Here is a 13,743-nt window from a genome sequence, read left to right as displayed (position 1 = left end):
GAGACAGGCAACAGCCCCAGGGTCCCAGCTAGGCAGAGGCTTCCTGTTGGAGGCTGAGGATGGGGCGGACCTTGTGGCTGTGGCTGCTGGATCTTGCCATTGTCTGCCCCTGGTGTCCTACTGTCTCTGGTTTCTTATCATTTTTGACAGGCAGCCAGGGGCAGATGATAATTTTCTAACATTTTTAGGAGCCTTGTGGGCCAATTAGAATGGTCTGGCAGGCCAGATTTGGCCTGCGGGCTGTATTTTACCTGCCCCTGTCATTGACTGACTGAATTGGAGTTGCATAAGTTTTCATGAACAGCACCTTACTTCATTGGATGCTGCCATGTAGTGCCATTCAACTAACTCACATCAGACTCCTCTTCTCTGCCATCTGGAAAGGGATGGGGCTCTTGAAGCTGCTTAGATTGGCAAAGTAGCAGCCACTAAAATGGTGTTGGAAGTGAGGGGGGAAATGACCTATTCATGCAGTCTGTCACCTGGAATGACCTGTAGCAACTTTGGTTTCCCTTTCAAGTATCTCAAACTTAAGGATTCAGTTTAGCTTTTGTAAGTGCTATAATATGTTACATTCCAATTAATTATTAAAAACACATTGAGGTCTAGCTGTAATAGGTATCATTACAGAGATATTAAACTCTTTTAAAATATGCTTTTAGAAATTGGCTTGGAACATAAAATAACTGTCCTATTAAGCTAAAATCAAGTCGGCCGTCTGGTACGTTGAGGTACACTTAGTGCTGTTTTTGTGAGACTTGCAGATCGTTGGTGTGTGGCAGCTCCAGCAACTGTTTGTATTGAAAAGCAGTATGAGGAAAGCATTTTAATGTGCATGTGTTAGCTGTCTTTAAATGTAATGCAGCAGCTGGAAATAAGGAGAGCGCCAGCTCTCTGCAAACCACCAAGTGCTCTGCCAGGCCCCAGAAGTCTGTGGATCTCAGTTCAGGAACAGTTTTGGATAATGAAGGCTGTGGGGGTGGAAGGTGACTCATCCCAGTGAGTATTTTCGGGTAGAGTCCTGTGAGCATCAGATGGATTTTACAGCAATGTATGGCAGGATGGAAGGAGCAGGAAAAGAATCTGGCCCCTACCTGGGATAGTTTGGTGTTTGTATTGTAAAACTAGATTAGTCCCAATAGGATATTTTCAGCACAGGAAATAAAGTAGACTAATGTGCTGCTACTTTGAGAGGGTGTGGAATGCAACTCACTCTTCCCCTATTCCTTCTCTCCCTACACACACGGCTACACTTCCTGAACCCATCTTGATCTCATGACCCTCCCGCCTTTTAAGACTTAAAGAGACGGGAAATGCTGAGTGTTTTTTTTCCAACCTTCACTGGACAACAGAGTTAATACCTTGCAGCGTGTCAGTGGAGTCATGTTTCCTATACTCTTCATATTGAACTGTCCAGCCCTCTCTTGTTCACAGCAAAATGATCTAGTGGTTTATTTGGGGCTGCAAGAGTTGTGCTGCATGTCTGTGCAGTCTGGAACAACAAACCCCTGATGTAACTTGGTATTTTTAGGTGCTTTTGTAATATAAGTAAGTGGCTTGCACTTATTCCTGTGGAAGACAGGGTTACTATGACATTCCAGTAAGTGTGTGGTTTTTTGTTTTGTTCCTTCCCCCACATCTTCTTTCTTTCCCTTTGGAACAAGTGGCTAAACTTCAACCTGGGCAGCATTGGACCAAAGTTTGTATGTGTACATTCTCTGTATTCTGTTTGGGGGCAAGGGGTACAAAGCGAAACAGAGAATTGAGCAGTAACTGAGAGAGGAAATGCCACACTAAATGTGCGTGTGGTTCTGAATACAACCTTTCTTGGGCCTCTTACATGTTGAGATGGTTCCTCCTTACAACCCTAAATCCACCCTGGCAGTAAATCTATTTGGATGTATAACTAACTGGAAGGGACTCCTCTATATCTGATGTGTCCCAAAATAGACAAAACTTGTGAGAATAGCTTGCAAGATCTTAATGCCATTGGATCGATGCCAGGCCATTTCAACCTTGATTAGATTTATACCTTCTCTTCCACCTTGTTCCTCCTAGGTCATCTCTGACCACATAAACAATGTTTGAAGGTGCCATCAAGGTCGGGGAGGATTGTCTGGAATACTGGTGTCTTTAAATCCAAATGTCAAAGGACTGAGCACAAGGGAGAGAGCAGCAAGAAAGCAGAAACAAGGCAGTGGTTTTCTGCGTGTTCTCAAAGCCAAAATTCCACCCTGTAAAGGAAAAAGCAAATAAGAGAAATTGGCGTCACTGTGGAAATGTCTAGCTCTCCTTTTAGGCTTTTATGAGCCACCCCTGGACTGTTCTTTTGAAAGTTATTCTAGTGGAAGCCAGGGTTACTATAGCAATCCAAAGGAATTTTTTTTTTTTTTTTTCTGCCTCTCGCTTCCTTCCCTTTTAGAACCCAAGAGTCCAAACTCCTCACCTTGTTCCATATATTTTGATAGTGGAAGGATGTATCTCGTTCAAGCAAATGACAGTATATAGTTGACTAAACATTTTCGTTTCATTGGGAAATTAGAATCTCTGGATGTGTGCCACAGTTGCTTTTTTTTCACGATTTTAAAACGCATTATTGCTGTGATTTAACAGAAGTGCAGGCTTTACAGCGCTTTAAAAATGGGTACAGTGGTTTAAATGAACCCTTGTTAAATGAAGTATTAAATTTGAAGTGCTGTGTTTTACAGCACTTTAGCAACCTACAGCGCTTTAAATAACTTTTGTACGCTGGTTAAATTTCTGGTGATTCTGCCAGTGTCCCATAGGGTTTATGAGCTGCTGGCTGGCCCTGGGGCGGACACAGTGCCTCTTCCCAGCAAAGGGGGGGGGTGGGTAAAAGGGACACACTGACACCCCCAGCCTTGCGTGGCTGGGGACCAGATGCATGGAGCTGGGCTATCAGCTTAGGGCAGAGCTGCTGCCAGGCCTGTGGCAGAAGCAGTATCCTCTCGGAGGGGTGGGGGTTGGCGGTGGCAGGGGTCTGATGAGAGGCTGTGTGACAGACTCTCATCCCAGTTCTGCCTTCTCTGCTGGTCTGTTGCTGTCTGCAGCCTCCTGCAGCCCCAGGAGGCTGCAAAGCAGCACCTCCTGCCTCCTAGCCTGGAAAGTGCAGGGAGGCTCAGAGGCTCTCCCACTAAACAAGAGCGCTGTAACTTTATAGTACTATAAAAAGTGCTCTAAATTACAGTACAGTAAAATGTGCATGGAGCACTTCTGTACACACCCTGTATCTCTCATACTCTTCACCCCCCCCAACCACTTTAAATAACTCCCTGACCCTCTCTTTCAAAACTGTAAATGGTCATTAGTAACTGGACACACCTCTTATGGCACTTCACATTTTTTCAACACCTTCATGAAAAAGCAAGTGAAGGCAGGTACTGTGCTCATCAGAAGCAGAAATTTAACAGTCCAGTCACAGTGATGAGAGAAATGCCCTTTGGGTTCTCTTCCTCCCAGCGGCTGCAGAGAGACTTCTGCTTCAGAGGTGGCATTGATTAATTTTGTGGCCTTTTCTTTATTCCAAGTGAATAAGTAAATATGGGCTTTATTGCCATCCTAGACATCAAATGAGAAACTCCAGACTGGATTCTTGTAACTTTTTTTTCTTTAAAAATCCAACAACCTTATTTGGAGTTGAATTGGAGGAGGCAGAGTGAGCTTTTTATTACTTTTTTTTTCCATAGCAATTATTAGGAGCACTTTATGCTATATGAAGAAGTTAAGGGTAAAGGACTGAAAGACAGAATTCATACGGACCGGACCGCTGAAGGTGGTACTAGAAATTGACTTGGGCAAAATATCTGTAGATATTTGTGCCATATTTTCAAAATGTGTATGGTTGCATGTCTACGTTTGCATCCATGCTTATCCTAATTATGTTTGCAAATTGGACAACTATGCATGCTGTCATTAATTTGCGTGGTAGTGGTGTGTGCAATAATAAATATGCTGCTCTGTGTACATTATCATGCATGTTACAGGAGTCTGTTTACCTTGATCCATGCCTGGCTTGCTTGTAACTAAAGTAGATCTTGTTTTCTTGCATCTGCAGCTTTCTTGTTTCTAAAAACAGAAAGACAGTCTCGTGACAGTCACTAAAAAAGTTTGAAGTAAACAAATGGAAAATTGTACTGTCTTTAGTTTCTGAAAGAGCTGGGGGAGGGGAAATGATTGGAGGGAAGGGGGTATGGAGTTGGGAAGAATTTCAGAGTCAGGAAGGAGCGGCTGGGAATGTTGAACTTATGAGCAGAAGGAGGAGGTACAAACCTTTCCAAGAGTACCATTGTGTCAGGTGTCGTCTTCTGTATAGGAGTCCAAAAACTGGTGGCTGTTTACATAGGTATTTCTATTATAAACGTTATTGCCAAGATTTTTCACAGGCTCTCAGAGATGGCCTATCTCCTCCCATTGAAGTAAATGGTAAAACTCCTGCTGACCTCAAAAGGAGCAGGCTGGGGCCAACAAAGAGCCAAAAAAAATCCTTTTCAGTGCATTTCTTGAAAGATCCCAAGTACCAGAAGCAGAGCCTCTAGTCACAAAACTACAGTTTTGGAGCTGATTCTGAAGTATCTGTCTCCTGATGAAGTGACCTTTGCTCATGAAAGCTTACACATCTCTCATTCAGTTAGTCTGTAAGGTGCAACACTACCTTGCCTTCTACGGATTCATTAACATGAATTGATGCAAAGACTGGGGCCTGCAGAAACTGATACCAGTAGTTCTAGAAGTGCATTTGAAACTCTCTGCTTTTAAGAGGATAGAATTTTTCTTTCTTCAGTAGCATTATAAATTAGATTCCAGTTTCTTAGGGGTACACTGATAAAGATTTTTTCTTGGCTGATGCGACAACCGATGACTAACCAACCATATCGGCCAATGCTGATCTGATAACTGATATTTAGTAATAGCAAAAGGTAGTTTAAACTACTGACATAAATAAACCTTGTTTGTTTGTTTGTTTTTTATTGCATGTACCCACATGTGCGTACAGATGTACGTACACCCCCCCCCCACTCCTGCCTGCTCCAGTGGTGACTGCCTTTTTCCCATGCACATTGCCCCTTCACCCACAGCCCTGCTTACTGTGCAGCCCATGCTGCCATCCTGGGCAGGCAATGTGGACCTTTGCACATACAGTGGCACTGGGCATGTTTGGAGCCCCAAAGCATGCCGCTGCCTCAGTGCCAGCGAGCCCTGCACAGCCGAGCTTCCGCAGCTGCTGGGGAGAAGTCACTTTTGCAAAGGCACCTGGTGCCCGGTGGAGCAAAATGTCCTTGGCACAGCACCTCACCCTGCCTACATTCAGCCCAACATCTCTGCAGCAGGTCCCTGCTGCACCCACAGTATTGTCATGGCAGTGGTGGCAGCAGCAGGTCCCTTTGCTGCTGAGTCTGGCAGCCTGTGACCACTCCCCAGTGCCCCTTCCCATTACTTGCAAGAACCTGTAGTCTGCTGTGGGCTGAGGCCAGCAGCGGGGCATGGGGCCAGACTACACTTGCCAGGGTGCTCTGGGCACACAGCCAATAATTATGGCCACAGTGACCAAAAAAAAAGCTGATAGACAATAGTCATTTCTCCTTTTATTGGGGCTGATGCAATAGCCATCTGATATATCAGTGCGCCTCTAGGTTTTTTTTTTCTTTCAAAGCAAGGGTGAGAGATGTAGGGACATTCTTCTAGGAAAACTTGAACTTGAATAAATTGCTCTCAAAATGAACTCCCTTCTCTCCTGCCTTCCCCACCAAAAAAGGGGGTAGGGGGTTTAAAAAGAGTGATTCCTGTAGTCCTCCACTTCTAGTGTATAACTATTCCAATGATACCTCTATTGAAGCTCTCTCAGAAGAAGCTGACAATGGGCAATTTCCCCTTAGCCCCATGAAATTCCCCAGAGGAGACTGAATATGTTTATTTTCTAGAAAACAGTGAGTGCTGTCCTAGAATCAGTTCCGGCTTGCGTCTAATGTAACTTGGCTGTTTGGAGGTGTTGATTGTAGCTGTGCTGGTCTACGGATATAGGCAGACAAGGTTCTTTGGGTAGATGCAGTATCTTTTACTCGATCAAGTAACTAGTTGGAAAAATTGTTCTTTGTGAGCTTTCAGGCACAAAGACCCTTCTTCAGGCAGAGGGAGAGTCTCTCATTCAGTTAGTCTATAAGGTCTCTCTCTCTGCCTGGAGAATGGTGTGTGTACCCGAAAGCTTGCAAAGAACCAATTTTTCCAACTATTTAGTTGGTCTAGTAAAAAATAGCACATTTACTGAACAAACCTTGTTTGCCTGTTAGGTGAAATTTGTTGTCACTTTGTGCTGTTCTAATGCAGCCTTGTGCCTGTTTGTTTTTAACACCGCATCTGTTTGCATTGGTGTTAAAGAAGTCGTAGTGAGTCCCAGTCCCAGGAATCTAACAATGCACTCAGAGATCAGTTCCAAGAAAGATATACTTCACTCTCAGAAACTGAATAGAAACTTTAGACAGGTTTTGATGGAACTGAGTGCGTATTGTAGGCACAGAGACATGATGCTTCCCATTGGCTTACAAAGATGTAATGGTTGGAACACCTTTAACCTCGTCCTTGGGCTACTGGTACGCATGCTGTGATTGTGTCATAGCCATAGACAAACTGTAGCCAAGGGATTCAAAAGTAGTAATCCTCAAGCTGGTTGTCCAGAATAAGTGGCCTAACTTCTTTCTTTACACCTGCTAAGTCACTAGCAAACCCCACCTGGAGCAACCCTTCAAGTTATAAACGCAAACTGTTGTTCATGGAAGAATTTGAGTTGATCTCTGCCTCGGGGGTTGGACTAGGTGACCTCTGGAGATCCCTTCCAGCTTTATGACTCTATGACACGCTTGGTCTTGATATAGATATTTTGATATCCTGAATAAACTAGTATGATATAATGAACCACACAAGCTGAGAGATGCGGATACATGGTTATCCATGTAAAAAGGCTTAACCCTCCCCATAGATCATCTTCTCTCATAAAGTTTGGTGTTGGCTTTTGTCCTGTCCTACCATGGTGACTGCTGATTTAGATTTCAATTTTTTCATGTCGTTCTTCCCTAGAACTAGTGAGATTAGGTGGTTTTAGCAATACTGCAGTCTATTCCCCTCTCATTTTTACATTTTTTTTTTAGAAAAATGATCATTTTACTTGTAAAAGTAAAAAAACCCAAAAAACTTAAAGAGCAGAGTCTATCAAAATCTTTTTATTTTCAAAAGCTCTGAGGTACGTAAGTACCATTTTTCAGACATTGGCACTTAAGGTAAATTTTTCATAAAAGTGCCTATATAATTTAAAAGTAACAGTCCCTGTAAGAAGGTTGCAGCAAGTGAGGTCTCATGCATCTTTTTAAACTCTGCTGCCCTTATTTCTGCGTTTTTTCTGAAGACCTGCTTACAAATGAGAGAGTGCAGCTGTACCCGATTCCATGGCAGGTCTGGAGACACAGACTTTGTTTCACCATGTAAAATTATTCACAAGAATTATTATTAATTCCTCTGAAATTCTCAAGAAATGTTGGTGCCAGGGCCTATTTTAATGTAAGTATGAGCACTAGTGGAACAGTTTTGGAACAAGAGAGGTCTAAGTTCCTGTCAACTAAGTATATATGCAGTCCAATATTTCTATGTCGTATTTCCAGCTATGGTTTCTATATGACTGGTTTGTTTCAGTGATTTAGGCCTACAGCTCACATACTGAATACCAGCCATGTTCTTCAGACAGGTATCTAGAGAACTGCCATCTCTGAGGAGAAAATAAATTGCTCCCTCTTCTTCTGATTTTTTGGAATGGGCTGGGGGACTCTCCAAAGTAATTTCAAAAGCATGTTTTGGGGTGGTGAGGGGGTGGTCACAGTTGATGGAAAAGACTCTGTGGGTTTAACCAAAGAAGCTTCACAAGGCAAGGAAGCTGGAAGATGAAGGTCTCTTAATCTCCCTGGTGGAGACTGGACATCTCAAGATCTCTGAGAAGAAAAGAGATGCTGCTAATAGTCAAGCTACAGTCAGATCAGTGTACACAAAAAGCCTGATGGCAACATTTTCAAAGCACTTCAGTATCATTTTATTAAGAGTCTAAGGGTATATCTATACCATGTCAAAGCAAGGATACATACTCCCAAGTATACTTTGTTCACCCATTTTTGCTTGATTGGTGTGGGAAGCAACAGTTCAGAGAGTGGGAAGATGTCTCCAAAGTAGCTTAGCCATCATGTTCCCATGTTTGGAACAGGAGGGCATTCAGCATCCCAAAGACATTTTGCTCATTTCTGAAAATATACATTTAAGTGCTTAGATGGGAGCCTACAAAAGTAATATGAAGTACTTGCTTTTATTAACAGGTACAAAGATGAAGTGTGATACTACAGTGAATCAATATAAGATGAGTTCACTAGAAGCATTAGACCTGAGAATTTATAATCTTGGGATGTGTAATGTGGTGTGTCTAATACAAGACCAAAGAAACTGTTTTGTTTTATCCTTATGAAAGTTAGGAGGAGGCCTCGTCCATCTTACAGCTTCCAGTTCCAAAGGGGCTAATCTTAAATTCTGCCTTTGCCTAGGAACTGCCCTGAAAGCTTCAATTGTTAATGTTGGTGTCCCTTTCTAAAAACCATTTTGAAATGCTGCTAATGTGGAGTGTGGCTCTTTCATCCCAGAAACATCTGCTTTCCACCAATAGGAAAATGATGTCCATATACAGGGGTTATAAAACCCTATGGGAATCCTCCAGCTGAAAGCCAGCGCTATAGAACATAAATAAAAGATCATAATTTTTTTTAACACCTACAACAGTCTGCACAGAGTTGGTCTGGTCAATTTGATTTAGCTGAAGGATGTTCCTTAAAAGGAAAAGGCATGATGCAGGAACAGAAGATCTAAATTATTGAGAAGCTGAGGAAACTAGGTCTTAGTTCCGTCTTTTTGCAAAGCATTTGAAAGGGACTAAGACCAGTGATTCTCAACTAGGGTGCCACAGCACCCCGCAGTGTCTTGAGATCCTTTGAAAAGTGCCATGGGGTGCCATGAAACATTAGCACTGTTAGGTGTGCAACTCAGAGATTTCAAATGGGGATTCATAGTATTAAAACATTCTGATCTGTAATGAACTTTCTGAGTTCTTTGCAGCAAAAGAATTGCTCTTTCACATTTCTCTAGGCAAAAAACAAGTGAAAGCCAAGATCTGGCATTTTGAGGAGTGCCCTGAATCCAATGACAGGGTGCATCAAGTTGAAAACGTTTGAGAACCACTGGACTAGACAAAGGTCTGCATGCAAGTTAGAGGTGGAGTGTTGAAGAGGTGTATTATACAGAATGGCCAGTGCACATGACAAATGCAAGTGGAGCAATGGGGATAAATACTGCAGTAGAAATGGGCAAAGGCAAGGGTGAACAAGTGGAGCTGAGGTGCGATGGATTCCTGAACCATGCCGTCAACTGGAGAATGGCTGAGATCAGCCAAGGGAAGGAACTGCATAGCACATTTGACTGCTGTTCCAAAAAGGAACCAGGCACAAAATAGCAGCCATGGGTTATAAAGGTCAGCCTTGCTTCACCTTCCAGTATGATAGTGTGGCGTCTGTGAAAGCGGAGAGGCAGCAAGCATATTAACCATTCCCTGGCCTAACGTTCAGAGGATCTTTGGACTGAAATCCTGTCCATCTCAGACCGGAGAGGACCAGTTCTCTCCAACCTCCAGCACAGCAGACAGTGGGATATAGCCCATTGTTTCCATAATTGCTCTTGAAAACTTGCAAAGGAAACTCTTGTTGTCATGCAACTGTTCAAACCAGGATGGGCCTTATGAACCTTTCCTGTGGTTGAAACAGTTCTGTTCCCAAAGCTGAAAGAATGGCGCTGCACTCTTTTAAATTCGGTCAGCCTAGACATCCCGATGCCAATGCACATTGGAAAGAGAAGACCTTGTTCAGGGCTGAACAAATGTGTAATGCTCCTGCACTTCAGTGGGAGATCTGGAACCTTTTGTTGCACAAACGGCTAGTTTTGTGTCCCTGGAGGCTTTTCCAATATACCTCAAGAGAGAGTCATACACATTCAGGCTGGATCCATCTCATGTTTATTGTTTGCAAACAAGTTCGACTAGGGGGCTAGTAGCCCAAAGCAGAGTCAACGCCCGGTCTTTGTCCGAGGGTCTTTTTATAGCTTATCTAAACAAAGAACCATAGCGTGTTAAGCAGTTATTGGCAGTTTCACAATTTTACCGTTATGTCTAAGTTTCCACAGGATGTCAGGGCCTTTCAAGTTAGACTCAACTTATTATGGGATAGAGGATGGCACATGCGTGTTGGGGAAGCTGTGGTAAACTCAGTGTCCTTTAGTAACCCCTTATCTTCGTGTAACTCTAGGTCATTGAACAGGTGCGATTGTGAAACTCTATGTGCAAAGCTGCCTTTAACCTATATGCAGAAGCTATTGACAAGCCATGTTGTATACAGAAGCATATTGCAAAAATAAAGTATCATGTCTAAATTGAGGCCTTATGTCTAAAATCTAACGTATTTGTACTACACTTTCCACATACGGCGGAATTCATGCTAGTAAACAGGCAAGGCCATTTGAGGTAAGTGTAATCCTCTGTCCTGTGCAGAGGAGCTAGTATCATCAATTTATGGAGAGAGATGTCCTTGTAAGCTATGCTAGCACACTGGGTAAAACCCTAGGTGCACTCGCATGTAGCCTGTGTATTGTGTATTCAGCAGAAGAAGTGCTTGTTAATTTGTACCCTTCTCTCCCTGTTTCTATCTAGCTGGCTGGTGGTATCATTCTCGGCGTGGCCCTGTGGCTTCGTCATGATTCACAGACCACAAATATTCTGTACCTGCAGCTGGGTGACAAGCAGGCCCCCAACACATTCTACGTGGGTAAGTAGAACCCATGGAGGTCATGGGGCTGGTGTTTCTTTCCACTTGTACAAAGTGCATGGCTTCAGTGTCTTTTGGGACATCCCAAAAATGCAAACAGAAAAAATACTGCAAAGCTACATGAAGTGTACTTGGCAATATGGGGGAATGTTTGTTCATCAGAGCGCCCCAAGGGATGACAAGGTGGAACGGTCACAAACTCCTCCATGACCATTTCAGGCTGGACATAAGGGAGAACTTCTTTGCTGTCCGAGCCCCCAAGGTTTGGAATAGACTGCCGCCAGAGGTGGTTCAAGCACCTACTTTGAATGCCTTCAAGAGACATTTGGATGTTTACCTTGCTGGGATCCTATGATCCCTGCTGACTTCCTGCCCCTGGGGGAGGGAACTGGACTTGATGATCCTTCGGGGTCTCTTCTGGCCCTAGTGTCTATGAATCTGTGACTATACAGAAATAACATATAGTTTAAAATATGCCATGCACATGTAAATCCTATTTGATTAAATGTAACATCTGTTTTGCCTGAGTCCCTTATCCTGCCAAAATAAAATGCACCTGAAATTGTTTTCCCTCCTTCCTCCTCCCCTTCTTTTTTCTTCTTTTACCCGTGTATGCAATAGCTGGATTATTTTTAATTTCTCCTATGCCATTCTGAATAACATGCCCCTTTTTAAAACATTTTAGCTTCAGCAGGGGGTTGCATGATGGGATTGGGCCTTAGAGAAAGGGTTGCTGCTTATAGTTACATTTGGGGATTTTTGTCTCTTCTAAAAAAGACACTGAGTAGCTGATTGGTTAGCAGTGGAAAATAAATTGAAAAGAACAGCATGACTCATGTTCTCCAGGTGTGTGTGTAGGGGGGAGGGAGGGAGGGGAGAAATGGGGGTGTTCTTAAGTTTTAATGTGATTTCATTAATCTGTCAGTATGCTGACTTGCTGGGAAAGTAAGGATACCCTTATTTGGCTGTGTTCATCTGTACATGACCAGCAGCCAAAGACTTAAAGAACTAGCATGAACAAAATGTCTGCTTGCAACGTCCCCATCTCTTGTGAGGTCTGGCCTCCTCCTCTCCCTTCACTGTTTGTCTAAAACCAGCTGTCTGGTAGAGAGAAGGCTGAGGATGCTGTGCAAAAGGGGAGGGATACCGACTGTGAGGGTCTGGCTGGGGCCAGAGTATTCCTGCAGAGAGGGGCAAGGGAGTCTGTCATGGATGGGAGGGAGGCGTGTGTAGCAAAAATATTAAAAAGACTTTTTTCTGCTACTGTCCAAACAAAACGTGCATGGATTCTCCTCAAGTTTACTCCATTTGAACTGTGACTTTACAGGGGATTCTCCCCAACATACTGGTGTAAGGGGAGATTCAGAACGATAACTACATCCCCTCCTTCCCTGAAATAACTCAGTGTGCAAAAGAGGTCTTCATCCACATGCAAAATATCTGTACCCAGTAGAAAAGGGCATAGGGCAGCCTCCTTTCAAACATGACATGAGGGGAAATGTGATGTCATTCTCATGAACTAGTGCATACGTGTGGAGCCATGGGGTTTAGCAGTATTGAGACCGACCCCCTCTTGCTTTAAGGCTGCCAGCTGTGCATAGCGTTTCATCTCTGACCTCCCTTTTTTAAATGCCCTATAGCCTACTTAGGACAATTCTAAGGACATGGTAGGCCACTGACCAATAATGAATCTCTGGTATTGGGGATTATGCCTAACCATGGGATGGGAAGAAACACAAGAACCTTGTGTCTCCCTGCTGCCTCTCGAGATGCACTTTGGCAGACTACCAAGTTTTCCATTAATTTTAAGGAAAATAAAAAGAAACAACTCAAGTGGAACATTGGTGAAATTCCTGAAACACTGTCACACCATACTCATCCCTGTCCCATAAATACCAACATTTACCACTGTAGCACAGCCAGCTGGGTACCTAGACAGTTGAACCATGGCAGTTCAAATGGGCTGCTTCAGTAACAGCTGTTCCAGCTCATGTTCATCCATGTACCTGGATCTGTTTATGCTTTCTATGGGCCATGTTGAGTGCTGAGCTCTTGAAAACTTGGTATTTGGATTGAGTCTGAGCTCCTTTGGCAATCTGGCCTCCAGTTTGTGAGACTGCTTAGCTGTGTTTATTGTAAGTGTATACAACAATAAATAGCTTGAATATATCTGAATCATTTATCTCCTACTGCAAGTTGGGAGAATGTACACATGTAAAACTTGATGTACAACACTAGACCAGTAAGCCGTGTAGTCTGCAATCTTGTTTCCAGTGGTAATCAATACTTACTTAAGAGGAAGGTGCCATTCTTAAATTCTCCTGCCTCACCAAATTAACCCATCTAGTCAAGGCATGGGCAGACGTGCATGTGACATGCTCCAGATTGTGCTCCAATCTGGAGCACTTCAAATTCAGTGCTTAAGCACCATGCAGCTATGCATGCCATCCCACCCAGACCCTTAAAACAGCTGCAAAGGCATGCAGTGGTATTGCCCTCCAGAAAGGCAGTCGGTGAAAAGGAATTCTTGCATGCGTCTCTGTCACCAGAGGTCCTTGAGGATAAGAGAGCATGCACTGGCTGTCTCCCTGTCCTTCTCCCCACCCACCCATCCCCATGGAACCACTGTGGGAAGATCAGGATCTGTTATGCTCTGGTGGAGTGTGCAGGCATTTGATGAAACATCTAAAAGATACTCCTCTTATTTACTCAATTAGAAAACAATCACCCCCAACCCCGTTTAATGGGGGGAGGAGCCCCTCTCCTTACAATCGAGCATGAGGCCACAGGAGGGTGGGCAGCTGCCTTGGCTCCAGCTCTGGCCTCAACCCAGGGT

At 43.6% G+C, this 13,743-nt stretch overlaps 1 protein-coding gene across 2 annotated transcripts in view; it reads left to right on the top strand.

The window, feature by feature from the left end:
- CD81 (CD81 molecule) overlaps nucleotides 1-13,743 on the top strand; it is an 89,591-nt gene that overhangs the window by 21,837 nt on the left and 54,011 nt on the right. For both annotated transcript variants that reach the window (XM_025202115.1, XM_006022031.3), the window contains exon 2: nucleotides 10,793-10,907. In XM_025202115.1, the coding sequence (XP_025057900.1) occupies nucleotides 10,793-10,907 (115 nt within the window). The remainder of the gene's footprint in view (nucleotides 1-10,792; nucleotides 10,908-13,743) is intronic.

This window comes from Alligator sinensis, unplaced genomic scaffold, assembly GCF_000455745.1.
Source record: "Alligator sinensis unplaced genomic scaffold, ASM45574v1 scaffold983_1, whole genome shotgun sequence".
Taxonomy (NCBI): domain Eukaryota; kingdom Metazoa; phylum Chordata; order Crocodylia; family Alligatoridae; genus Alligator; species Alligator sinensis.
This window is presented reverse-complemented; position numbering and strand designations above follow the sequence as displayed.